The sequence below is a fragment of the Electrophorus electricus genome, chromosome 23 (assembly GCF_041902795.1).
Source record: "Electrophorus electricus isolate QZ-2024a chromosome 23, ASM4190279v1, whole genome shotgun sequence".
In the NCBI taxonomy this organism is placed as follows: Eukaryota; Metazoa; Chordata; class Actinopteri; order Gymnotiformes; family Gymnotidae; genus Electrophorus; species Electrophorus electricus.
The window spans coordinates 7771170-7796663 of record NC_137519.1 but is presented as its reverse complement, the minus strand read 5'-3'; the positions used below and the strand labels follow the sequence as shown (position 1 = coordinate 7796663).

At 46.5% G+C, this 25494-nt stretch overlaps 2 protein-coding genes across 4 annotated transcripts in view; one reads left to right on the top strand and one right to left on the bottom strand.

The window, feature by feature from the left end:
• piezo1 (piezo type mechanosensitive ion channel component 1 (Er blood group)) overlaps positions 1-17258 on the top strand; it is a 61075-nt gene extending 43817 nt beyond the window's left edge. For 2 of the 3 annotated variants that reach the window (XM_081706030.1, XM_081706032.1), the window contains 32 exons: positions 587-712; positions 893-1093; positions 1427-1631; positions 2259-2363; positions 2669-2825; positions 3367-3610; positions 4025-4121; positions 4254-4419; positions 4654-4743; positions 4953-5029; positions 5134-5211; positions 5813-5913; positions 6360-6474; positions 7209-7274; positions 7355-7548; positions 7643-7761; positions 7882-8037; positions 8293-8551; positions 9342-9530; positions 10358-10658; positions 10779-10887; positions 11121-11268; positions 11698-11912; positions 12375-12533; positions 12637-12784; positions 12923-13111; positions 13308-13400; positions 13830-14002; positions 14276-14398; positions 14485-14564; positions 14868-15025; positions 16057-17258. In XM_081706030.1, coding sequence (XP_081562156.1) covers positions 587-712; positions 893-1093; positions 1427-1631; positions 2259-2363; positions 2669-2825; positions 3367-3610; positions 4025-4121; positions 4254-4419; positions 4654-4743; positions 4953-5029; positions 5134-5211; positions 5813-5913; positions 6360-6474; positions 7209-7274; positions 7355-7548; positions 7643-7761; positions 7882-8037; positions 8293-8551; positions 9342-9530; positions 10358-10658; positions 10779-10887; positions 11121-11268; positions 11698-11912; positions 12375-12533; positions 12637-12784; positions 12923-13111; positions 13308-13400; positions 13830-14002; positions 14276-14398; positions 14485-14564; positions 14868-15025; positions 16057-16449 — 5034 coding nt within the window. In that variant the 3' untranslated portion in view covers positions 16450-17258. Of the gene's footprint in view, positions 1-586; positions 713-892; positions 1094-1426; positions 1632-2258; positions 2364-2668; positions 2826-3366; positions 3611-4024; positions 4122-4253; positions 4420-4653; positions 4744-4952; positions 5030-5133; positions 5212-5812; positions 5914-6359; positions 6475-7208; positions 7275-7354; positions 7549-7642; positions 7762-7881; positions 8038-8292; positions 8552-9341; positions 9531-10357; positions 10659-10778; positions 10888-11120; positions 11269-11697; positions 11913-12374; positions 12534-12636; positions 12785-12922; positions 13112-13307; positions 13401-13829; positions 14003-14275; positions 14399-14484; positions 14565-14867; positions 15064-16056 lie in introns of all 3 variants that reach the window. The other variant, XM_081706031.1, reaches the window with a different exon arrangement.
• A 54-nt stretch (positions 17259-17312) lies between these two features.
• ctu2 (cytosolic thiouridylase subunit 2 homolog (S. pombe)) lies at positions 17313-25339 on the bottom strand. Its single transcript, XM_027007355.3, has 15 exons — positions 25019-25339; positions 24794-24868; positions 24534-24612; positions 24400-24459; positions 24214-24274; positions 23979-24088; positions 22765-23036; positions 21039-21174; positions 20610-20741; positions 20094-20185; positions 19894-19994; positions 19482-19656; positions 19305-19371; positions 18982-19040; positions 17313-17607 (listed from the first exon to the last, which is right to left on the bottom strand). Exons 1-15 carry the CDS (start codon positions 25072-25074, stop codon positions 17544-17546), a joined length of 1539 nt encoding a protein of 512 aa, XP_026863156.2. The 5' UTR covers positions 25075-25339; the 3' UTR covers positions 17313-17543.
• Between the last annotated feature and the right edge of the window lie 155 nt (positions 25340-25494).

The following is a 25494-nucleotide window of genomic DNA, read 5'->3' as shown; positions in this document are numbered from 1 at the left end:
CTTTCTGTCGGCTTCCTGCTGGGGTAATTCTCACTCTGATTACACACCCACCCTCCCTCCTGCTTTCTGTCGATGCCTTTGGTTTAAACTTTATGGCTTTTTGCAAGGAGCAGGGAGGCATTTGGCCGCAGTTCAGCATAACGACGAACCCCCTACTGGCACGTCAGCTGAGATCTCATTAGCCTTCCCGCTTCTGTTAGTTTACACCTGAAACGGGTTTGGATTAGAACTGGAGCATTAACATCCCTCTTCCTCAGTTCTTCATGTCTATACTTTGCAGGGAACATGTTCACTTTAAAAATCTCCTCCTTAGCCAAAAAACCTTCAACCCTCTTGCTATATCTTGCCTCTAATCTTATTTCTCCACTATCTCCTCTTTTGTCTGGATGCTAATTTGTACTGAATACCGAATCTTTGTTAGTTTTTTGCCTTTTTACTTTTGTATGTTTTTCCAGTGCTGGTATTGCTATAAAGCTTCTTTTTTTGTTAACAAGAGGCACTATAAAAATTGTATAATGATAATAATTATAATAATAATAATGTCCTTAACTTTCTTTAGTTCTGTCATCTCTGCTCTGCCTTCTAGCCTTTTGCTAATGAGACCAGCCTGGGCAGCGACGAGATCTGGAACTCTACACTCTACAAAGCGCCGGTGGATCCAGCCAACTGGTTTGGCGTCAGGAAGAACGCCACGGCCTTGGACTACAGCAAGGTGAGACCTGCTCCGCTTCCATGTGCTCCTGCTTTACCGCGTGTTGCGCTAAAGCGCGTTCTTAGAAACGTGTGGTCTTTTCCATTTTTTACCTAGGAGATGACAACTTGGCTCGTGTCCTTAAACGGTCCTGTTTTGTGTGTGTGTGTGTGTGTGTGTTGCATTGGCGTGTGTGGCCAGAATCACCTGATGGTGCTGTTGCTGCTGGTGTTCGAGGTGACGGTGTACCGCCACCAGACGCACCACTACAGGCAGCTACAGCGCTCTCCGCCCACCATCCCCACCATCTTCCCCCAGGCCACGCGTGACATGCTGGACCTGGGCCTGCTGCCCTGCCTCAAGTACCTGCTCAACTTCAGCTTCTACAAGTTCGGCCTGGAGGTCAGGAACATGAGCTGAGGCACTTCACTGTCGCTTCCACGCCGCCAGGGCGGGTGCTGATGAAATGCTTCAATATGTCTAATGACTAGTGTGAGAATGAGGAACCTCGCAAGGTACTGTGTCATATGAGGACATTAAATGGCTGCACTGTGGTCTTGTGAGTTTAAAAAGGAGTGCTGAAGTCCTTGTAAGACAGCATGGATGTTGTGTGCTGCGAATACTCTCAGTCTGAATTGATGGGAACATTTTGCTAATCACAATATCTTCAACTCAGTCATTCGTGGTTGGTCCAGCTCAGAGCAAGTTCCCTTTCTCTCTCTCTTCCTGCACCAGATCTGTTTTCTAATGACGGTGAATGTGATTGGCCAGCGCATGAACTTCCTGGTCATTATCCATGGATGCTGGTTGGTTGCCATCATGGTGAGGCGACGCCGAGCAGCCATCGCTAATATTTGGCCCAAGTACTGCCTTTTCCTGGTCGTCTTCATGATCTACCAGTACATCCTGTGTGTGGGCATCCCGCCCACTCTCTGTATTGGTTAGTCCCCATGCCACTTATCAAAACACCTCTCGTATTGAACTAACCTCTACTACAGACCTGTACAAACAGTATGATTGTTCTTACAGCCTGAATTGGTCAGGTTCTCAGTCCAGGCTTGTGGGAACGACAACCAGTTCAGTGTTTTCATTTGGTTCAGTTTTCACACATACCCAAGCTAACTGGCATTCTTCAGCCCTTCACCAGTTGGCTCTGACTTGTTCAGGGGTGGAGAAGAACCAAAGTGTGAACAGGATAACGGTCCCAGTGGACTGTGAACCTGGAAGTATTCATCTCTAGATGTTGACTCTCAAATTCATAAACTTTAAAAATTCAAATCAGAAGCCTGATGCAGGTTCTGCAGATTTTCTGTTCTCAGTTTATCTAGGAGTCCTATGTGATGACAGTGTCCATTCAATTACATTAACTGATTAAAGTGATTTAAAAAATTGAGTTCCAGAAATTGAAGACCCAAAGTTGGATACCTCTGCCATATTCTACAGATTTGTAATGTTCTCCTTGTCAGTTATATGACCTTGGTCGTCGTTTAAATTTGTGCTACACTGACTTTGCTCATTGCTTGTTTATTTGACCTGCATGACCTAATTTGAAGCCATGTATGTGTAGATTACCCATGGAGATGGAAGACCTCAGTAACCATCAATTCAGCACTTATCAAATGGATTTTCCTGCCTGACTTCCACACACTCCCCAACTCCAAGAACCTCATCGGTGAGGGTGCCTCTTTCACTAGCAGGGTCCACAGAAGCATCTGCCGTGGGCTTCATTCTGTTTAAATTCTACAGCACATTTTACCACAGGTTTTGGCAAAACTGTGGTAGGAGGTAGAACCTCTACCTCCATGGGTTCCATGGGAAGTTTAAAAAACAAAAAAACCAAAACAAACAAACAAAAAAACCCCCTGTATTCAGATGTGATTCAAACAGTGTGGACATAACGTGATTTGAATCCTGCTCTGTGCGTCCCCAGCCAGCGTAGATGTAACACGTTGTCAATCCTGCTCTGTGCATCCCCAGCGGACTTCCTGCTGCTGATGTGCGTCTCACAGCAACTGAAGGTCTTTGAGAATGAGAAGAAGGAGGAGTGGATGGTGATGGGAGGAGAGAACAAGGACAACCCTGACCCCATGGAGGACATCCCCTTCAACCCTACCCCCAACTTCATCAACTGCAGGTACCCACCTTCTGCACTCACTGCAGCACCCTCCTTGGTGCTGCTAAGAGCACGTGTGTGCGTGCCTGCGTGCTTGTGTGGTCACGGTTCAACAGGTGAATCAACACGTCTGTCCACTTTGCTGCCATTAAATGCTCCTGCTCTGGTCCTGTAGGAGGCTGATAGATCAACGGACGTGATCGTGAATGTCTTTACGAGGGTTGTGGTTGAGACATGGTAGATCGGGAAAAGCAAGGAGTGCTCAGCATCCTCCTGTGGAAAGGATAAAGGGTTGAAGTGGAGATGCTTCTTATGAAGTCAGTTTGCAGTTCTGTGTCTGGCTGGGTTGTCTTGCCTGGTTAATGAGCTAATTTGTCAGCGTTGGGCAATGTAGGTGTGAGCACTGGAACATGTGCAAATCTCATGGGCATGAGGTAGAGGTGAAGTTGGACAAAACCATGCAGAAGTTCACCTTTTGCACACACAGTTTGAAAAGGAACTTTACTGAACCCCCCTCCCTTCTCTCTCTCTCCCCCTCTCCCTCTCTCTCTCCCTCCACCAGGTCTTACCTGGATATGGCGAAAGTTCTGGTATTCCGCTACATGTTCTGGTTCGTGCTGGCTGTGGTGTTTGTGACGGGCTCCACTCGGATCAGCGTGTTTGGCCTGGGCTACCTGCTGGCCTGCTTCTTCTTCCTTCTGATCGGCACCAAGCTGCTGATGAAGGCATCATGCACTCGCCTGCTTATGTGGGACTGCCTCATCATGTACAACGTGGCCGTCATCATCTCCAAGAACGTTCTCTCTGTAAGGAAGCGGTTTTGCACTCACTGAATCTGGACAGGAAGTGGGCATAAATGCACCATGCAGAAAGGAAGTAAAGGAGTGTGTGTGTGTGTGTGTGTGTGTGTGTGTGTGTGTGATTATGAAACTGGAGAAAAACAGCACAGAGGGGTAAAGTGCTTTTTGCGTACCTAGTAACTGTTAGGTGGCTACAGTTAGCTGGTTAGAGATTTTAATGGGTTCTTTAATATGTTCCTAATCATGATTAATGGATTAATGGACACGGCTGTGCTTGGGGGGGTATGTGAGTGTTTGAACAAAAAGTTCCTGTTGGCTACTAAGAGACTTTAATAGGATTTTTTATGTTTAAACATGGGTAATAAAGGTGTGTGTGTGTGTGTGTGTGTGCGTGTGTGTGTGCGCGTGCGTGTCCACCAGATCCTGGCCTGTGTGTTTGTCGCTGAGATGCAGTCACGGTTCTGTTGGGTGATCCAGCTCTTCAGCCTTGTCTGCACAGTTAAAGGCTACTATGACCGTGAGTCTGCCGAACTCGTACGCATTCAAAACCAAAAGCTCATTACATTTGTAGAATGAACTCCGTACTTCTAGACAACACCTGACCCAGAACATGGTCAACCCACAATGGTGTGTGTGTGCTTCACTGCAGCTGCGACTCTGAGTGATGAGGAGTGCAGTCTGCCTGTTGAAGAAGCGGGCATCATCTGGGACAGCATCTGTTTCTTCTTCCTGCTCCTGCAGAGGAGAGTCTTCCTCAGCTTCTACTTCCTGCATGTGAGTGCGGACCTGCAGGCGTCTGCCCAGCAGGCCTCGCGGTGAGTGCGCCCCCTGCAGGAGCCTCTGAGAGTCGACTCGCCGAGGTCGGCGGTGTTGGGTTTCACTGCTGACACCAGCATAACTGTTGAAGCGTTTCAGTTTTGACTATGAAAGCAAGAGGCAGTGATTGCAATTAATCCAAGGCAGTAATAAGCATGGAAAATTATATTACACAGACTGATTGCATTTTCTCTAACCATAATTCGTGTGTTTGTGTGTGTGTGGGGCACCAGGGGTTTCGAATTATTCAAGGCCAGCATCATGAAGAACGTCCGTTTCCGCCAGCAGGTGGAGAGGAAGTCTATTGAGCAGCTGAAGAACTCGTGAGTCATGGCTCCTGTTTCCCTCATAACACTAAGCCCCACTCAAGCGCAATGCTCTCCCTCTCCCACTCTCTCATTCTCCCGCTCCGGTTCGCGTAACAGCCAGCCTCAACTCTGGTCACAGTAAAACCCCACACAATGCAGTATAGCCTTTTAAGGCTGTTTGCGCAAGGCCTTCAGTCTTTGTACACTCGTCCTTCTCCCCGCAGAATGAAGCGAATCCGCGATAAGCAGCAGAGGTATAAAGAGGGTCGCAGGGCGTCCGAGCGAGAGGAGCAGCCATCGGGTAAGAAGCCCCACCTGTCTCTCACCCAGAGACCAGCAGGCTGTGAGAAGCTGGTCACTGTGTGGGACTGCAACCCCTCACTGCTGCTCATCTTCCTCACACAGAGTCACAGGAGGGGAAGAAGAGGAGGAAGATCTCCAGTCAGAAAGAGTGGCACCACCCCTGGCTAGACCATGCAACCGGTGCGGCCCCCCACCCTCTGCTCGCCTTCTCTCCGCTCACACGCTCCAGGGAGGTCTGGAATAGCCAGCCTGATTTTGAGTTTCTATCCATTTCAGTCACTCACTCACTCAATCACTTTCTCACTCGCTCATTTTATGAGAAAAAAATTCGGCATTTATGTCTTTTTAAGCTGCAAGCAAGTTGGCCTGTAAAATGAGATTTACTGACTGGCTGTTCACCTCATTTGTCTCATTAACAACTCTGTGCAGCTCTCTGTGTGTGTGTGTGTGTGTGTGTGTGTGTGTGTGTGTGTGTGTGTGGACATGGGTGTTTGCTTATGTTATTTCTGGACAGTTCACTGGGTGTTTTACTGTAAAACTTCTTATTGGCTAAATAACTTGAAGCTTCTCAGGCAGCTCCCCAATAAGCCTGTTTGACTTTATATTTAAGCGTGTGTGTGTGTGATATGATATCTTAGATCAAAGACACAATCACTTGATCATACCCAACTTGTAGGGTTTAACTCCTGCACAGTCTGAGCTGCAGAGCTGGAGGGGTTTAATGCTTCATTACTGTGTGTGTGTGTGTGTGTGTGTGTGTGTGTGTGTGCATCTTTTGCAGTACTGCATTCTGGAGACTATTACCTGTTTGAGTCAGACAGTGGTGAGGAGGAAGATCTCATAGAAGAGGAGCAAAAACAGCGCAGACTGACTGCATTTCAGGTCTCTCACACACACAGACACAGACACAGACAGACACACAGACACACAGACACACACACAGACATACACGCGCGCGCGCGCACACACACACACACACAGACACACAGACACACACACACATACATACGCGCACACAGACACACACACATATATACACACACACACACACAACCACTTGTGTGGTTAATGCACACATGAGGTATATAACCTTGGTATAATGGTGTTAAAGCTGTGTGTATGTTTGCACATGTTTTTACAGGTTTGTCCTCGTCTTTGATGCTCACTAGGGGCCTGGATAAAAGCTGATTTGTTATAACATCTGTTGTAAAAAGAAAAAAAAGTGCTATACAATTAAATAATTTTGTTTTTGGTGTGTGTGTGTGTGTGTGTGTGTGTGTGTGTGTGTGTGTGTGTGTGTGTGTGTGTGTGTGTGTGAAATTCCACAGCTGGCATACCAGGCATGGGTGAGCAATGCTAAACAGGCACTTCAAGAGCGGCAGTGCAGGCAGAGGGAGCAGAAGCTGGAGAGGGAAAGACAGCAGACTGGCTCCCGGGCCTCAGGTCAGACCCCACACACACGTACGCGAGCATATATGCACGTACAAATATACACACACGCACATATATAATGTATTGTAGTCAGAATTGCAGAGAAGTACACAGAGTTTCCTGAGAAACAGAATGTTTCTGACAGCGGCCCTTCATCATCTGTGCAAGCACAGCGCTTTGCTTCCACAGCTGATGAAGGACCTCTGTCCAAAACCTTGTGCACTTCACTGCAATTTTGACTATCTCTGCATCTTTTACTACAGTACATTGCAATTAGTCACCTGGAACCTTTATTTTTATATTATATATATATATTAATATAAATGCACACAAGCATGCACAAATCAAGACCATGTTCTTGTGACGCCAGCCCTGGGCCCTCCTGCACTAACGTGCCTGCCTAAAGATCTGGAGAAGGAGCTGATGACCTCAGACTGGTGTGTCTGAACACGAAAGAGGCACAGCTGTGCAGAGCACTGGCTCTGGCATGCCAGAGGGCCAGGCATAAAAGGAACCCTTCAGGAACACAAAACGCTAACTGTTGTTAACGGAGGAAAGCTCATAGTGGAGAGGGAGCTTTAAGCAAACAAGATCATACTAAACAGTTCTGAATTAGTTTTTATTTACCGTCAGCCATGTTTATTATAGTCATTAGACATACTTACATTCATCACACAGAAATGCACAACAGAATAACATGCGCAGACATTTGTGTCTCACTTAGTTTCTTTATATCATATGAGCAGGTGATGACGAGACCTCGCCTGTCTTCAGTGAAGGGGAGGAGCCGGAAGAGGACAGGGAGGAGCCAAGTAATGACTTGCCTATAATCAACTGGAGGTCTGCTGAATGATTGACAGGTGCTGTAGTGTGACATGTGGCTGTTCTCCAGGCTCAGGAAGTGACACGGTGCAGCGGATCTTAGACGTGCTGAAGTTCCTGTGGGTGCTTTGCCTTGCTATGGTGGACAGCTTCACACTGTGGCTCACCATGCTCACCAAGCAGCATGTGGACACCTCCACCGTGCTCTGTGAGGAGCGCCACCTACTCATCCACGGCGCGGGCCAGGAGCGACGTGGCACACAGGTATGCCCACGACACGCTGCCGCCGCCGGCCAGCGGGAAGGAGTTACGCTGTTAAATGTGCATGTGGGTATAAATATACGTGTGGGTTCTGTAGAGGAGCAAGAGGGAGCCATCGGGAGACCAGCTGTCCCTGGGCAGCGAGAGTCCGACTCTGGAGTCGTGTCTAGATGAGACAGACACAGACATCATCATCATCATCAGTACTGCAGCCAGGTTGGTCAGTTCAGCACCTCACCGTCACAGCCAAGCACGTTCTAATACTGTCATTGTAGTCCTCACTCTTAGAGCTTTTTGGTGTTACATTTTGCCTCTGTCTTTCTCCTTTTGCCGAAGTGCTGTGGAGCTGGAGGAAATCGGCGAGTCGGAGGGTTCACGGGGCTGTGACAGCATGACGCTGCTTGCCGCGCCCCCTCCGGGGCCGGAGGCAGAGCCTCGACATCTCCGTCGGCAGCGACGTTCCAGAACGGCCAGCGAGCTGCTCGCAGACAGGTAGAATGGAAGGATAGGTTTAATTACTCTACAGTCATTACTGTCACCACATCGAAGAGGAAAACACTCTGTTGTCCTGACAAAAACCTCACGATTACAATGCACTTCAAGATGCGTAGAGAGGTTTTTGTTACAAAATGCAAATGCCCTGTTTAGATCTTGTAAAAGCAGCGAGCCGGGGGTGGGGGGTGGGGGTGTTTGTTTGTTCCACGTGCTCTGGCCCGGGCGCTAACAGTCGTGAGCGATGTGTCCCAGGCCCTTCTCCATCGAGGAGCTGGAGCAGAGCCGAGCATTCTACTCCACTCAGAACCGGCTCCTCAAGCTGCTCTTCGCCCTGTGCAACGTGCTGGCGGCCCACTCCGAGCTGGTGTGCTACTTAATCATCGTGCTCAACAACATGGTGACCGCCTCCGTCATCTCACTGGTGCTGCCTGTCCTCACCTTCCTCTGGGCCATGCTGTCGGTGCCCCGCCCCTCCAAGAAGTTCTGGATGACCGCCATCATTTACACGGAGGTGAGGGGTCAGGGAAAGGTGGCCCCTGCCGTATTGTGGCGCGCTGTGCTGTTATTCCTGTAGGCAGAGCGTGATGCCTGCGACGCCAAGGTCGTGGGTTTGGTGTAAATATCAGCGGCTTATCTGTCACTATGTTGTCTGAGCAGGCCTGGTTTATGTTCATATGTATGACGTGGGTCAGAACAAATCGTTTGTAATTTGTGTTTTCTTTTTTCGAGCGAGCATCTTGCGTTCCAACTTGGCTCTTTGTATTTTGTGTAAAAGGTTGTATTGTCACATTACTATTTCTGAACTGCAAGCTTCTGTTTTTGGGACAACCTAATATCCATACAAAGAGCACAAAGTAGTTCAGGGACCTAATGACATCCATGTATGACAGTGGACTGAGTGAAACACTTGGACACCCATGATACCCTAGTTAATGTTATAGTACAGTGGCATGCACATCTGGTCTTGCCTTAAAATGAGTTGCACTTGCAGCTGATGCCAGTAAGAGTGTTTCTGCAGCGTTTACACTTTGTTTTAGATTTAGCTATTTATGGAATGAGTAGAAAATGCTATTTCCTCCAGTTCTGTTGGATCCAGCTCAACATAATTATCATATACATTTCTGTACTGAGTGTGCCTGCAGAATCAGGATCAATTTTAGATGTCTGGATCATTTTTATTGGCAAGAGGTTTAAGACTGAAAAGGAATTTGGCTTGGCAGAGAATGACTTTCTCTGAAGGAACGTGTGTGTGTGTGTGTGTGTGTGTGTGTGGGGGGGGTCTGCTCTGCTCTCTCTTGAAGGTCATGGTTGTAGTCAAATACCTGTTCCAGTTTGGCTTCTTCCCGTGGAACAGCGAATACGAGATGAAGCTGAACGAGAACAAGCCCTTCTTCCTCCCACGGATCCTGGGTCTGGAGAAAACTGACAACTACATCCGCTACGACCTGCTGCAGCTGCTGGCGCTCTTCTTCCACCGCTCGCTGCTCCAGGTACTCCACCCACCCACTCCCCACCCATACGGCGTGGACACGGCCGGGCTAGGAAATGTAGTTTTTCTGATATGAGGCACTTACAAGTTCCGAACTCTTAAGGTGTTTTTGGAACCTAGACAGTAAGGATATCCACAGAGCCCAGTATTTGCACCTGTGTTTGTTGGGGCAGCAAAATTGTTTTTGAATAAATAGGGCATTCATGTTGGGAAATGAGGTAAGGGATTTGAGACAGAAATGATGCAACTAGTAGACAACAGTGGAGCTAACTATAAATAGCGCTCTAGTTGTCCAGTATGATATCTGCATCTGTGAGAGACAGGCTAACTGAGCAGTGAGCACAGCATGTAGGTGAACTAGTTAGGTAGTCACTACACTGCCAGAGCTAACACGGAATAATCTCCCATTCTCAGTCAAACTCGGCTTCACGCGTTGTAGGACCAACAGGACAGCAAAAGGAAAACAAAAGAATAAAACACTAAAGGAAAACAAAAGTAACATGATGCCTCAGTTATGAAGAACGCTCCGTGTTTGTTTTCCTTCCCATAAACACACAATTTAAAAAAATAAAATTGTATGAAGTATTTATAAAAACCCACTGTTTGTGCTTCACCGAATACCATATTCAAATTCAGCTCCACCCAAATTGAATAGGAAATGCAATTCCTTTATTTTTATTTTGCATACGTACTATTTTATCATAATGAACTTGAATATTTATTCATTTCATTTGTATGTAGAGAAAAGATATTTGAACCAAAAATAAATGCTATATAAATAATGCATGACTATGTAAGAATGTTGTCACTGCTGTTATCGGTCCTCAGCGCTATGGGCTGTGGGACGAGGGAGGTCCTCCGGAGGAGAACTCCAGTCCATCCTCGCAAGAGGAGAAGAGGTCAGAAAAGGAGCAAGAGGAGGTGTGCACCGGCCTCTCCAACCTAGAGGACAAGACCGTTGCGGCTGACGGGGGAGCCCTGAGTCCTGCAGATGTGCCGAGCGAGACCCAGCCCGACCCGGAGCAGAACCAGAGCACAGAGATGACTCCCGCCCCGCCCGCCCCGCACGAGGGGCAGGGCAAGAAGAGAGGCCTGCTCCGCTTTCGCAAGAGGAAAACGTCAAACAAAGGCGAGGGGGACCGTGCAGGGCTTGATTAATTTCAGAAGCGGGATTGTTTGCTGTCTTAAAACATGCGACGTTGCAGTAGTTAATCATTTTTTACATTTTACATTTTCTTACCTCTCGCAGATGCCACGGTGAAGGAGGCGAAGAAGAAGGCCACAGCGCAGCGCAGCAAGGAAGCGGGTAAAAAGCTAAAGGCTTTTGGGGAGAAACTCAAGGGCCTTTTCATCTCTGTGTAAGTAAAAACCTCCTGAGAATTCTCTGTGCCAACGAGGCTTGACCCAGTTAGCATGCTGCTACAGCACAGCTCCAAGTCCTGCTGTGAAATAGTGGCGTGTTTCTGGTGAAGTCAACTCCAAAATAAAACGATGCTAAATACACCATACACACCCTTCCTCTCTTCATTCCCTCTGTTTTTCTTTCTGTCATTCTCATCTTCTTTCTCCTTCCTCTCTTTCTCTTTTTCAGCATGGGGAACATCTATATGCCAGCCCACAGATTCTTCAAGAACATCCTGCATGCTGAGGATCGGGCCGCCACTGATGTGTACGCGCTGATGTTCCTCACTGATGTGGTGGACTTCATCATCATCGTGTTCGGATTCTGGGCTTTTGGAGTGAGTATTGAGGCTGCTTCTGACCGTGGACGAATATGTTTGCAAAGCTTTGCCACTGATTTTAGTGTCTCACCAAAACACTCACCAAGTTTGTTGTTTTATTTATTTAAATATTTTTTTATTGGATTGATCTAATTGATTTAAGCAACATATAAAAATTATAATGAATCTTTTGAAGTTTTTTGCATGGTATTGTTCTGTTTACAATATAACTTTATGCCGTCTTGACCCAATTATCCAAAATCAGAATGCTCAGAGTTGGGGGGGGGGGGGGGGTTGGCCACCAAACCATAAAGAGCTTTTCAGTTTCTTAATCGAACAAACAAAAACAAAACAAATGCTGAATTGGATTGTTTTGTCCTGCGAATGTGTTTAGCAGCCAAATGCCTGTTCCTAAGTGTGTGTGTGTGTGTGTGTGTGTTTCTCCAGAAACATTCGGCAGCAGCGGACATCGCCTCCACGCTGTCGGAGGACCAGGTGCCTGAGGCCTTCCTCGTCATGCTCCTCATCCAGTTCAGCACCATGGTCGTGGACCGCGCCCTCTATCTGCGCAAGGCCATGTTGGGGAAACTCATCTTCCAGATCCTCCTGGTCTTCGGCATCCACCTGTGGATGTTCTTCATTTTGCCTGCTGTTACTGAGAGGTGAGGAAGAGGAGGATGTCCTGCTGTTGTGCCATAAATCATTTATTTTGTGCATTTGTGTGCGTTGATTTTAGCTTGAGTAAAAGTGTGAAGGGTCTGAATAAGGATGTGGGATATTTATGAAGAGTTCTGAGGTACTTTTCTACTGGAATGATAACATGAATGACACTGCAGTTGAATGATGTCATACTGAATTGCAGAACCCACATGCTGATTAGGGTCAGAGAGAGTTTAAATTCAGTCAGTGCAAATTCAAAGGACTTGCAGAGTGTGTGGGTGTGTGTGGGTGAATGATTCTCTGTAATAACTTCAGAGGAGACACTAAGCATGTTGGTGTGAGGGGGGGGAAAAAACAAAAAAACTTCCCTTTCCTAAAAAAAAAAAAACCCCAAGAAAAAAAAAATTACAAAAACAGAAGCAACTTCTTTTCAAAGCCGCTGTGTTCTTCCTTTATCTCTGCAGAATGTTCAGCCAGAACTCTGTGGCCCAGCTCTGGTATTTTGTGAAGTGCATCTACTTCACCCTGTCAGCCTATCAGATCCGCTGCGGTTATCCCACCCGCATTCTTGGAAACTTTCTCACTAAGAAGTACAACCACCTCAACCTCTTCCTCTTCCAAGGGTGAGCTTTTTCACAGCTTTCTTCAGCTGACAAAAAAAAACTGTTCTGAACATCACCCCCGAAAAAATGGGAAGTTTTGCATAACTTCAGAGTTTGCTTTCAGGTTCCGCCTAGTTCCCTTCTTGGTGGAGCTTCGGGCCGTTATGGACTGGGTTTGGACCGACACCACCCTGTCCCTGTCCAACTGGATGTGCGTGGAGGACATCTACGCCAACATCTTCATCATAAAGTGCAGCCGAGAAACAGAGAAGGTAAACGGATGCGTGCAGCGTTGGCCTTTGATTCCGAATTTGGTGCCGAGTTATCGGACTTGTTAAATGAACCAGTTATGAGGAAGTTGGCACTTGCCAGTCCCGGTCTGCTCCAGATCCAAACCTCTTTCTCTATAGAAATACCCTCAACCAAAGGGCCAGAAAAAGAAGAAAATAGTGAAATACGGCATGGGTGGACTCATCATCTTCTTCCTCATCTGCATCATCTGGTTCCCGCTGCTCTTCATTTCATTGGTCAGATCAGTTGTGGGTGTGGTCAACCATCCTGTGGACGTTACGGTCACAGTCAAGTTGGGCGGTTACGAGGTAACTCGGTCCAAATATCATAATCGGCGTTTGACAGACATTCTGCTGCATTCTAATGCTGGCAATTGAATATTCTGGAATTTAAACACGGGTATGGCACACTTGTCAGTAGTTGGGTTTGTTGTTGTTGGAGGCTGCTGGCTTGCTATGCTTTAGTCACAGATTAAGGAAAGTGAAAACATGTCCATCTCTTCAGCCCCTGTTTACCATGAGTGTGCAGCAGCAGTCCATACAGCCTTATACCCAAGACAACTATGACCGTCTCACCAAGGAGTTCGGAAATAATGCAGTGAGTGCTGTATCTCCTCTGCTGTCTACATGTACTAGTCAGGCTGAGGGGGGGAGGGTTGTTTTTGCCATAGTAGTGCTGAAATAGCTGTGGTTTAGATCATCAGATTATTAACAGTGCACAAGAATTAAACAGTACTTCTCAAATAACACAATGTGTGGATCTCAGAAATAATATCAAAGTATCATGGAAATGATAAAGCAAGTAAAAGTACAAGTTATATCTTACTGTATGCACATGGGAGTCTCTAGCTTCTATTAGGCTGTAATTATCCCATAAGGGTTTTAGTATCTGCATATGTGCATATTGCTGGACCTGTACAGTTCTGCCAGTGGATGCCTTTAAAACATTAGTACACTGGATATTATTCTCCATCCATATAATGCGCAGTAATATTATTGCAATAATCTGAATACATTTTTCACCCAGGTGGCCATGCAGTTCATAACGCTGTACAGCTATGAGGACATCGTCACGGCCAACATCGAGGGCAGCTCGGGCTCTGTGTGGAGGATCAGTCCGCCTAGCAGGGATGAGCTCATTCGGGAGCTGCTGGACAGCCCTGCAGACATGACCCTGCGCCTGGCCTGGACCTTCCAGAGGTCAGTCTCAGGAGGGGGCGTGTGTGTAAAAGAGAGATTGTGAGGCAGAAAAAGGAAGCCATAGAACAACTGAGGGGTGAAACGCTGTTTGCAGAAGCTATACATTGGATTTTGTTAGGTTTCTGATTAGGCTTACAAAATTCTTATTACATAATATAGATATTTTATTGATATGTTACATATGTGTGTGATCCCCCATGCTGAGAAGGTATAAAACTCTGTGTGTGTGTGTGTGTGTGTGTGTGTGTGTGTGTGTGTGTGTGTGTCTCGCAGGGACCTGGGGAAGGGCGGAACAGTGGAGAACACTTTTGACAAGCACTCCATCAATCTGGAGCATGGTAACCACGTGAGAGCAGACCTGGCCTCACTGCTGCAGAGCAAACGCACAGAGCCAGCGTAAGTCATTGTGCAGAGCCGGCCGAGCATGAGTCAGTGGGCCGTGTGTGTGGGCTAACCCTGCCTGCGGTCCTCTCTCCCACCAGCCGAGTGCCCCACATGTTCCCCAACTACATCCGAGCCCCCAACGGAGCCGAGGCGAAGCCCGTGAGTCAGCTGTATGAGGGTAAGGCCTGCACGCCTCGCGAATCAGTCGGGCTAACGCTAGCACCATTATGAATGATCATTATGCACATTCAGTTAATTGGAAACTTAAGAAGTTTAAAACAATACTTCAGTCTAAAAGGCAGAAATGGTAGGAGTGAGGAGTAAAAGCAGTTGGGGACTAGATATCATTATGCAAATGAGTCACGTTTCACTCACTGCCAGCCAAGTTAACATTTCGAGCTTTCATGTTGAGCTTCTTTAGCTGCTTTGAACAGGTGCTGATGGTGGTGATTTTGTTTGTTTGTTTGTTTGTTTGTGGCAGGAGATGAAGAGGGCTATCTGGACATGACGCTGTCTCTCATGAGGGACGTGTCTCTGAACAGCACTGCAGCCCAGGAGTGGTGGGACATCAGCATCGCAGACTGTGACAAGTCTTCAGCAAGATGCGATGTCCTGCCCATGGTCATCTTCAATGACAAAGTCAGTCCGCCCAGTCTGGGCTTTCTGGCTGGATATGGGTAAGGAGCTCTAGGTCTCCAGGAACACTTTAGCTCTTGCACCTGCATGGTGAAATAAATCCGACATGACAGCTTGCCCTACGGGGCTGTTCGCTCCCACCAGCCCAGGACGCCCCCCCGGGCACCACACAGTTTAGTGCTTTCCTTTCTCCTCCATGCTTTTTAAATGGCTGCAGAGATGAATTGGGGGTTGTAGATTAGGAAAAACGCTTTACGTCTGCAGCACTCGAGGTAGAAGTAGGGGTACTTTTTGTTATTGATCCCCTTAGAGAAATTCCTCTCTGCATTTAACCCATATAGAGTGGATGCGCCAGTTAGGGCCAGTGAGCATGCGCGCGCGCGCACAAACACACACACACACACACACACACACACACACACACGCATACAGTGCTGAAGGGTCCTATGGCTGGTAAACGCAAGCCCCGGACTAAAGAGTCAGCTCTCTTGCACAGCAGCAAGAGCACCCAAATCACCTTCCTGAGTGACAGTCTGTCACACCACCCCCTCCTTCAGGGAGTGACGGTCTCCATGTCGCCACCAGCCCACTTCTTACACCGCTTGTGATGAAGGCTGAGGGCAGGAAGCATACCTGGCTCAGCAACCGGTTCACCTTCCTGTACGTCTTTGTCACACTCACACAATGGCTATGGTGGCCAGGAAGCAGTTAGGGTTTAGGTGCCTTGTTCAAGTGAACTTCAGCCGTGGTTATTGCTGGTTCAGGGGATCAAACTAACCAACCTTCTCTAAAATTTAGGCCACAGCTGCCCCACCATCCTTGGCTTCTAGAATAAAATTTAAAAGGGCTTTTTTCCTGTAACATAACACAGTTTCATGATTCATTGTTTTTTTAACAGTATTAAAAGAACAGTTTATTTCGAATGCTAACACGACTAATGGCGCATGGAAGCTAAGGGCATTGCTGTAACTGTGTTGCTGATTGTTGGTTGAGCCGACGCGTGACTGCTGATGGTCCCCGTTGCTCTGCTGTAGGATCATGGGCCTGTACGTGTCGGTGGTTCTGGTGATCGGCAAGTTTGTGCGAGGATTCTTCAGCGAGATCTCCCACTCCATCATGTTCGAGGAGCTGCCGTGCGTGGACCGCATCCTCAAGCTGTGCACGGACATCTTCCTCGTGCGCGAGACGGGCGAGCTGGAGCTGGAGGAGGAACTGTATTCCAAGCTCATCTTCCTGTACCGCTCGCCAGAGACCATGATCAAATGGACCCGGGAGAAGAACGGCGATTAGGCTCCCGCTTGTTCCCAAATCCGCTACCGGCCCTTGTCACGGCAGCGCGGGGCCCAAGTGTGTGCTTCCGTGTCGATGCGGTTGTTCTGGGATTCTGCTCGAGTGAACGGAGCTGCAGGGTTAGCCCTCGAGCGTGACATACTGATGCGATTGATGGCTGCAACCATGTTCAAAGAACACAGTCCATAGCAGTTTCCCCTCCCCTCCTCCTCCCCTCCCCTCCCCTCCCCTCCCCAATGCTGCTGAGCTATGCTGACTGTTTGTGTGAGTACGTGAGTGAGAGAGAGATGTATGGGTCAGGAATCTGAAGCCTGGATTATGGAGGTTTTAGGTTTTTCTTTAAGATCAAGTCATGCTTACATAATCCTATTTCAGGCCGTGTCACCAAAGAGCCTTATAGAGTAAATGGGACAAGCGCAGGTTTGATCTTGAATGCGTTACTGTCTGGGGTCTTCCTCGCAGTGTAGCCTGCCACAGAGGGGTGGCCAGCAGATGAGGCACAGCTATACTTGGAGGACCTCTTATGCAGCACCACAAACACTATTGTAATGTATTTCATGATGATGATTACTGCAGCAAAACTGTTTACATACAGCTGTTTTAAAAATGGTTAAAATGTAATTTCTGGTAAATGGAAGACTTGAAGTTATATTTGGCTGCAGGAAGTAGAAAGACTGTTACACCATAGGGAAAATGCATAATGACACTTCAGGCAAGTCTGCTATAGTGTTGTGATGTTTTGTATGGAAAATGTATTTCTGGAATAATTTTACATAATTAGCTACCATTATGATGGTTGTGGGTTTTTACTGTAGGGACAATCAAACGTACTATTGTAACTGTCAAAGACCTTCTATTTATTCATATTTTCAAAAATCAAATGTGATGAATTTTTGGTGACACTTTGCAAATTTACAGTATATTAAAAATAATGTTGCACATCTTACTGCTTCCTGGATCCCTACTGCCTTGCATAAAACATCACAAAGATGACACACTCTTTAAAATAACAGGACTTTATTAAGGCAATAAAAAGCACAATAAAACAAGCTGTATACTTTCATAATTAGACACACTTGCACATAATTTGCATGTGATAAACCTGCCATTGATTTGTAGTTAAATAAAATGGTTTAACCAAGCAGCCCTTCGAATAGGATCAGAGTGACTGCCTGGTGTTGAGTGCAAAAGGCCAGATGTTCCTTGGCAACGTGCCAGTGAATGGTGAGCTTCATCCCACCTCTTCATCTTCATCCTCCAATAGAAACTCTCTGACCTCCTCCTTCAACTGAGCCCTGTCATGGACAATCACTGGGCCTCATTCACAGGAAGAAATTTCTTAAAAACCACTTATGCCATTTTAACAAAGATTCCGACATTCCGCAGTTTTCCTGTTTGGGATTTATTCTTGGGTTAAAACAATTACACACACACGAGAGCAATTAAGTACATTTGAGCACCGAACTGCTTGCGCAAAATAATTGTTCCTTGCCTTTTCTTCAATTATACAGTTATAGAATTTAAATTAAACATTATCATATTTTAAATAATTATTTTCATTATTTTAGAAAGCATGCATTTTTAAAATAAAGACTACACTACAAGTCACATCAATTATGTTACTTGGTAACCATGCCATCAAATAATTAGTGAAAAAAAGTTGTGTATGTTTGTGCGCTGTTGTGCTGTAATTAAGAAAGTCAGTCAGAATCTGGGGCGTCGTTAAGAATGGGCTTTCAGGGTTTAAGCCCCCGGTGTTTCGATGTCAGCACTAAGGTTTTTTTTGTTTGTTTATTAAAACTGCAGTTTAATACTACTGCCACTTTAAACGTTACTCTACAGTGTCCACCAGACATGGGCATATCCCCTTAGACCCCCTCCTCACTACGCACGAAGGAAGAAGATCGACCACATGGACATACATTCTTCTGAAAGCAGGAGAAAGAGGGTGTGGTGGAGAGTTCACATATTTCAAGTTACTGGAGGACAAGCACAGCAGTAATTTATAGATGGGTAACTTAGCTGAAAATGACTTTTTACCATGACTAAACACGTGAACCGCTATCGATATTAATGCGGTCTGTACGCAGCCTTGTTTACTTGTAATGTTAGCCCGCTTCACTTTACCCAAGGGGAGAGGAGCAATGATGTTTTCAAAGAAATTCAAAGACAAAAGAGGTTTTTACTTTTTAAGCCAGTGTTGTGCTTAAATGACCAAGGATACATTTGTAATCATTGACTAATGTTGCACTGAGCTCTGTTCTAGATGTAGACCATTTCATGGCTAGGCTCAAATCAAAAGGCCCTAGTGAAACCCTTGGTCAGTTTTTAGAAATATAGGCAGAATTTGAGAAATCAAGGCACAATTAAGCAAACCTTTTTTAAAGTGTGGCCAAAATGTAGCATAGATTTCTGTGTATGCATAAAGCCACTGCAGTTTCGTGCCCTTTTATGTGACTGTATGCCTAAGCCAGTTAGGAACAACTGGCACACTCTTGCAATTTGTGAGAACAATGAGATTCATAATTATAAGAACAAAGACCCGAACGACTCTACGGTTTAAGAACACATCATGAATCCGACGTAGAATTTGTCTTAGGAACGTTTTCGTGAATGAGGCCTATTGTGAGTATTCACTCAGAGAGTAAGCAATTACTGCCATTACTCACCTATTCCAGCGCTTCTCAGCCTCAGACGTTATGTATGGGGGAAGAGTGTCCTCCGCTGCCTGCAAGACTACCCTCAATTAGTTATGCAAGCAGGGCATATCAACAGCATATAAGCACCTCTCTGCACCCGGCCCCCCCACCTCAACGCAACAGCGAATTAACAAGCCCTTCATAAGGTTAAAAATCACTGATGTGCAATGCAAAGCTGTTTCAGGACTAGGAGTCAGAAGAGCCCGATGTATAGTGTTCTGCAGGCACTTCAGCCATTAATGCAGGGCGGCATGCAGTCCAGGAGGCTTGCCAACACAACCTGGTTCACTTACCATGTCTTTAACAGTAAGCCTACAACTGTAACACAGGAGACTCTTCAGGTCTGCAGGTGCAGGTGCCCTGATGGTAGAGGCACAAGCACACAGTCAGCGGAGAGCAACCATCACCGTAACGGCATAAATGCGGAATCCACTAAGGAAGAGAGACAGGAAGGTGAGCACTCTGTTTACCTCCCAGCAGTGCAGGAACCTCCTTCCCCACAGCCCTGGCCCTCCCTCTGGCAGGAGAATGGGTCTAGGGTCCCAGAGGGGCAGCATGAGGCTGGATCGATCTTGGCCTCCATCCCGAGCTCGCCCCGAGACAGCCGCTCGGAGATGAGGCTGGCATGGGAAGCAGAGGCTGCGTCTACAATATGTTTGTAGTAAAAATGATAACTCGATTTTTTCCAAAAAACGCCATCTTCAAAATACAAATCTGTTGACCACGTGATTAAAAACATCTTCATTCTTTTGATCTGTGGTTATTTTATTAGGTACGCCCATCCGGTGCATTGTAATGTGCACATTGTACATCTATTAAAGACCGTTGCCTGTAGGCCAACTGATGCCATGTAATACCGTCACTGTTGATGCTGTGACTTGCCTGCCTTATTGCACACAGCGCAGAGACACAGAAGACACTTGTCAGCAGCTACAGCGCCGGAGGTCTGAGGAGGACAAGCAGTGTGGAGCTTCTCACTTGTTCTAGGAAACACAAACACAACCACTCAAACACCCAAAGTTCAAGTGTGGCATGCGGATTTGAGGCCAAGCCAAGTGGAAGATTTTCTGAATCACGGCTACCTGTAAATGGTACTGACTGTGGAAGGGAAGTCAGCCTGCAGTTTGATGACAAAGCTCTCAGTCAGCTGCTGGATACTTGCCTTATCGGAAGTCTGGGGAGAAAAAACAGAGACAGATGCGGACCCAGCCACTCAGAATAACACTTTGCACTGTCAGCACTTTGATAAAGTGGATGAAAAGTAAAAGAGAAAACTAGCAAAGACTAGTTAGCATAATACCATTTGCATGTGCAAAATCAATCTACAGGGCGGCAAAAAACAAACACATGCAGTGAGTACGGCCCTGGGCCAAAGTAAGTGAAGGAGAGCTCTACTGCCTTTCAACTTTTACTTACACACACACACACACACACACACACACACACACACACAGGCGTGATAAATGATGTAATTACACCCTTGCAGTAATAAGAGATTTGCATGAGTGAAGGGATAATAACTGTCTTCATCGGTGGAGTGCTCCAGCGCTAACGGCAGCAACAGACGAGTACCACCCTCATTAGAGAGCCGATCTCACCTTAGTGCCCAGGCCCGAGATGAAAAGCGACCGCACACCAAACAGTCGGTTGTAGAAGGCGATCTCTTTGGAGGAGTAGTCCCTCATGGGTCGTACGATCACCACATCTCCATACCGAGGATCTGAGAAACCCTGCCAGCAGAAGAGAGCAAACGCACATGTTAACTGCATCTGGCTCAATGTTCTCAAGCTTATCATCATTATTATTACTACTTCTCCCACTACTGTTTGGAGTATGTCAGTGTGTGTTGTTTGGGAATGGACTGTACTGGATCTGCATTACTCAGCCTGGGCCAGTGTTACCTGCTTTTTTACAGCTTTTTTGACCTGCATTTCATCTGTTAAAACACTCCCCAAATCTCAGCGCATGCAATTTATTGCCACCATTATTGAGATGTAACAGGAGTGTGTGTATGTGTGACGGTTCACCGTGTCAACCGCCAGGGATGCCCCTCTCCCCAGAGAGATGTTGCTGAGCAATCTGATGGCCAGCCGCGTACAGCTGTCTCCCATCATCACCTTGGAGTAGCCATTCAGCCGGGCAGTGTGTAGAATCAGGTGCTGCCTGCTCCCCAACACACACACACACACACACACACCGTGGCGCATGTGAACAGGTGGCAAGTAGACAAACCTCCACTGAAACATCTCTGCAGCTTTTCCGAGGAGTTTGGAAGAAGGCCATAGCCCTTCTCAGCTGCTCACACTCTGCTGCTCACTTACTTACTTGCGCACACGCGCACACACACACACACACGCACGCACACACACACACACACACACACACACGCACACGCACACGCGCACACACACGCGCACACACACGCGCACGCACACACGCACGCACACACGCACGCACGCACACACGCACGCACACACGCACGCACACACACACGCACACACACGCGCACACACACGCGCACACACACGCGCACACACACGCGCACACACACGCGCACACACACGCGCACACACACGCGCACACACACGCGCACACACACGCGCACACACACGCGCACACACACGCGCACACACACGCGCACACACACGCGCACACACACGCGCACACACACGCGCACACACACGCGCACACACACGCACACACACACGCACACACACACGCACACACACACGCACGCACACACGCACGCACACACGCACGCACACACGCACGCACACACGCACGCACACACGCACGCACGCACACACGCACGCACACACGCACGCACACACGCACGCACACACGCACGCACACACACACGCACACACACACGCACACACACACGCACGCACACGCACACACACGCACACACACGCACACTGTTGTCCCTCATTAAACTTTGCATGCACTCTTGAGTTATTGACTGAAACAGAGCTCACAGCACACTTCATGGCCCTGCTTCTCTCCTATGACTCAGACTCGGGCACTGATAAGACAGCGACAATACGGGGGGGCATTATGAGAGATCGGGGGAGAAAACGAACAAAGAGAAAGGGACTGCATCGCTACTTTGACATTCAAGTCCCTACAATGAGTCAGGCTTCTGTGCATCTCCATAATGTGGACGGACCAAAACAAAATATTTTGCTTTACAAATGTCTCCCTTTTCGCTTGAGGTGAGATAGGAAATTAGTTGCAAAAAAAGGAAGCATGTTTAAAAACATAAATAAATAAATTACAAAAACCAAGTCTGTATGTTTATACGGTCAGTATTCTTAAACAAACATTCACTTTATTAAGAACATTCTCTTTTTTTCCTTAAAAAACAATAATAACCTAATAAAATGTATTCTTGCATCTTCTATGTGCTTTTTGCAGATGTACAGTTACATATCATAGCCCACTTAACACATCCACAATTTGCTTGCCACCTTCTACTGTTTTCAGTGCTGGCGAGTTTCTGACTACAGGACCACTGCTGACTGGAAAATACCCTCAACAGCAAAGTAAGTCTGACATGGTAGCAGCACGGTAGTAGGCATGTTGCACTCACCCATGACTAAGTGTTAGAAGATAGCTAACAAAAATTGAGTGGTCAGATAGCTTTGTACAGCTTTGTACAGCTTTGTACAAGACAGGTGTAGCCAATGTGGTGGGTACTGAGTGTTTATGTAATCAACATCATGAATATTCAGCTCTGATAGTAAGGCTCACCTCAGGGTCTGCAGCATGTCCTGTCTGGCTGTCAGGGTCTTCAAAGAAGAAAAGAGTTTCTCCAGGGCCTGTTTGTGCTCGGGGCTAACCTGGGAGGCCTGCACACTGAGATGAGCCACTGCATCCTGGGCTTCCTCTGTGGCCAGCTGCCCCTGCCTCTGGTTCACCTCCTTCTGCTGGAGGTATTGATCTACCGCTGCTTTATAGCTGGAGCCTGGCCTCTCTGGGCCACAGGAAACAGGCTCCAGCACAGAGTTGGGCAGACTGAAGACCTAGGAGCCAGCCAAGCACACAACACTGCCAGTTAGATCAGCCAGTGACAAAACACAGCCGCAACTCAGAATTGCTGAAGATAAAGGGGGGAAAATTGCTAGATTTCAAATCCAACTACATGAGTGAGTTTCCTCTTATGTAAGTAACAACAATTGCATGCCAGCATCAAAGGGTGGTGTTTGGCAATGTAGGAGATAATGGACAAGATGATGCAATTACCTGAAATAAGACACAAAAGCAGCGTTCACACCCCCCACCACCCCAACAGAGGAAGACGAAATAATGATGCAACCCAATTCATGTTACAAAGATCAAAGCTGTTACAAACACAGGTAATGGGAATATCTGCCTGCATCGCAATTAGTTTCAGTGCTGCATCCCAACAGGAGTCTGGTTTGTCCGCTCCTATGCTAAAGCTTGGAGGTGGGAAAACTTTTAACAGCTGAAAGAACAGGAAATATTTTTGGAGAGGATACAAAATCGAGTTTACAGTAAAAGTGACTCAGAGCTTCAGTCACGCAGGGAGAGTGAGATTCCAGTTTACACCACTGGGGTCTAAACAGGGTCAGCAGTAAGCCTGAATGATATATCGGTTTTTAATTGATATTGCAATACTGGCCTTTAGATACCGATATCAAGTAAAGCTGTAATGTACAGAGCACTCTACAGAATACAGGAATCATTGTGATTTGTTAGTCATCCTGACCAATCTCCTGCCAGATGAGTGTTCTATTCTTGTTTTGATGAGTCATGTCATTCACACGATCCAATGAACTAACCATGTCACAACATTAACCCTTTAGTATATATTTTAGCATCAAGATCTATTAGGCAATTTATTTGGCAAGGCTTTGCAAGACAGTACAGTCACAATAAAATGTCCATATAGTAGCACCCTAGTCAGAAGGTTAATGACTTTACTCTTACCCAAACCTGGTTACCTGCTCTAGCGAGACTATGTGGTAAGGGAATCCTGTCTTTCTAAAGATAGCCTCCATCTGAGACAGAGTCTTCTCCCTCTCCTCAGCATTCTGATCACAGGCACCACCCTCTGGAAACATCACAAAACAATATCAGCAAACCAGTTCTCAACATTGCCACTACGTGATGATATTTTAAAAGTTCCAATGTTCCAACAATGCTATCAATGCTCAAAAATACTAAAAGTGCAATTACCGTCTATGTAGATAATGCCTGGTGCAAATCTGAGCTTCTTGGGGGCATCCCGACTTAAACCCTGCAAAGAGTGATTAAACATCTAGTCAATCAAAAACATTTGGTTATGCCACTTGACATCATACTAGATCTAATGTTTTTTCCACTGCTGGGTAAGACCTTCACTCGGAGTAGCTGAGTCCATACCTCTTGAACTTGTGTTAACATGGAACTAGATGCTGGCCCACCAGAAACAGCCAGTAGCACCTAAAACAGACACATTACGAGTTTGAGTGTCATGCAGAAGCCCTGCAGGTAATGGTTGTTATATTTATACCTACCTTCTCTCCAGGAAAGATGACACGATTCTTCCCCAGCATTGCTCGAAATTTGTGTACAAAATATTCTCTGAAGCAATCCCTAATCAAAGATCAGAGACACGCATCACACACGCATCCCACTAGCCAGAATATATTTCTGTTGCTCTCCTCATGACGTATTTTAAAGACCAGCAATAATGAAAATTAAACACGGGCAATTTTACATGAACTGCGGAATGAAAAGGTTGATTTGACAGTAATTAGCTTGAATAGCAATGCACCTGCAAAAGGCATCTCCCACGCGGATAATCAGCACTGCAGTGCTCTCTTTACACTTCATACATTTCTTGGAGACCCTAGGGACATATATGCATTAGTGCAGGTATGCAGGATAGGTTACGCTACATGAAGGAAAAGTGCAGCTACCTAACTAAAGTGCAGTCACCTAATTAAAGTACAGCTACCTAAATAAAGGTCTTTCACGCAGCTGATCGGACCAAACTTACGTCGGTAGAGACGTCTTTTCTAACGGGCCGCTGTACTCTTCTTCAACCTGACACATTGTTTAACTTAGATAATTTTTAGTTATATGTCCTAGGAAGTCTTAAAGTCCAGAATAAAAAGTAAATTTAAAATAATAATAATAAAAAACAACAGGCTATCTTCCGATAACACTTCCATCCACGCTGTCGCTGTTGCTGTTGCTCTACACTGTCCCTCTTTGATGACGTGCAGGATTAGGCTCAGCAGCGGTGTGTCTGAGACCGTTATGCCTTTTCGTCACGTGTGTTAGATTAAATAAACATGGTTATTTCAGTGCAGTCGCTCTGACAGAATTTAGGGCATTAATAGTCAAGATCATAAGATTAATTTGTCATAGCGCCGAAACATCTATTGTCCGTAAAATTGTGCTGCAAAGCATGCTGGGAATGTAGTCGCTTGACGTCGTTGTGCTGACAAAGTGGCGACGCACTAAACTACA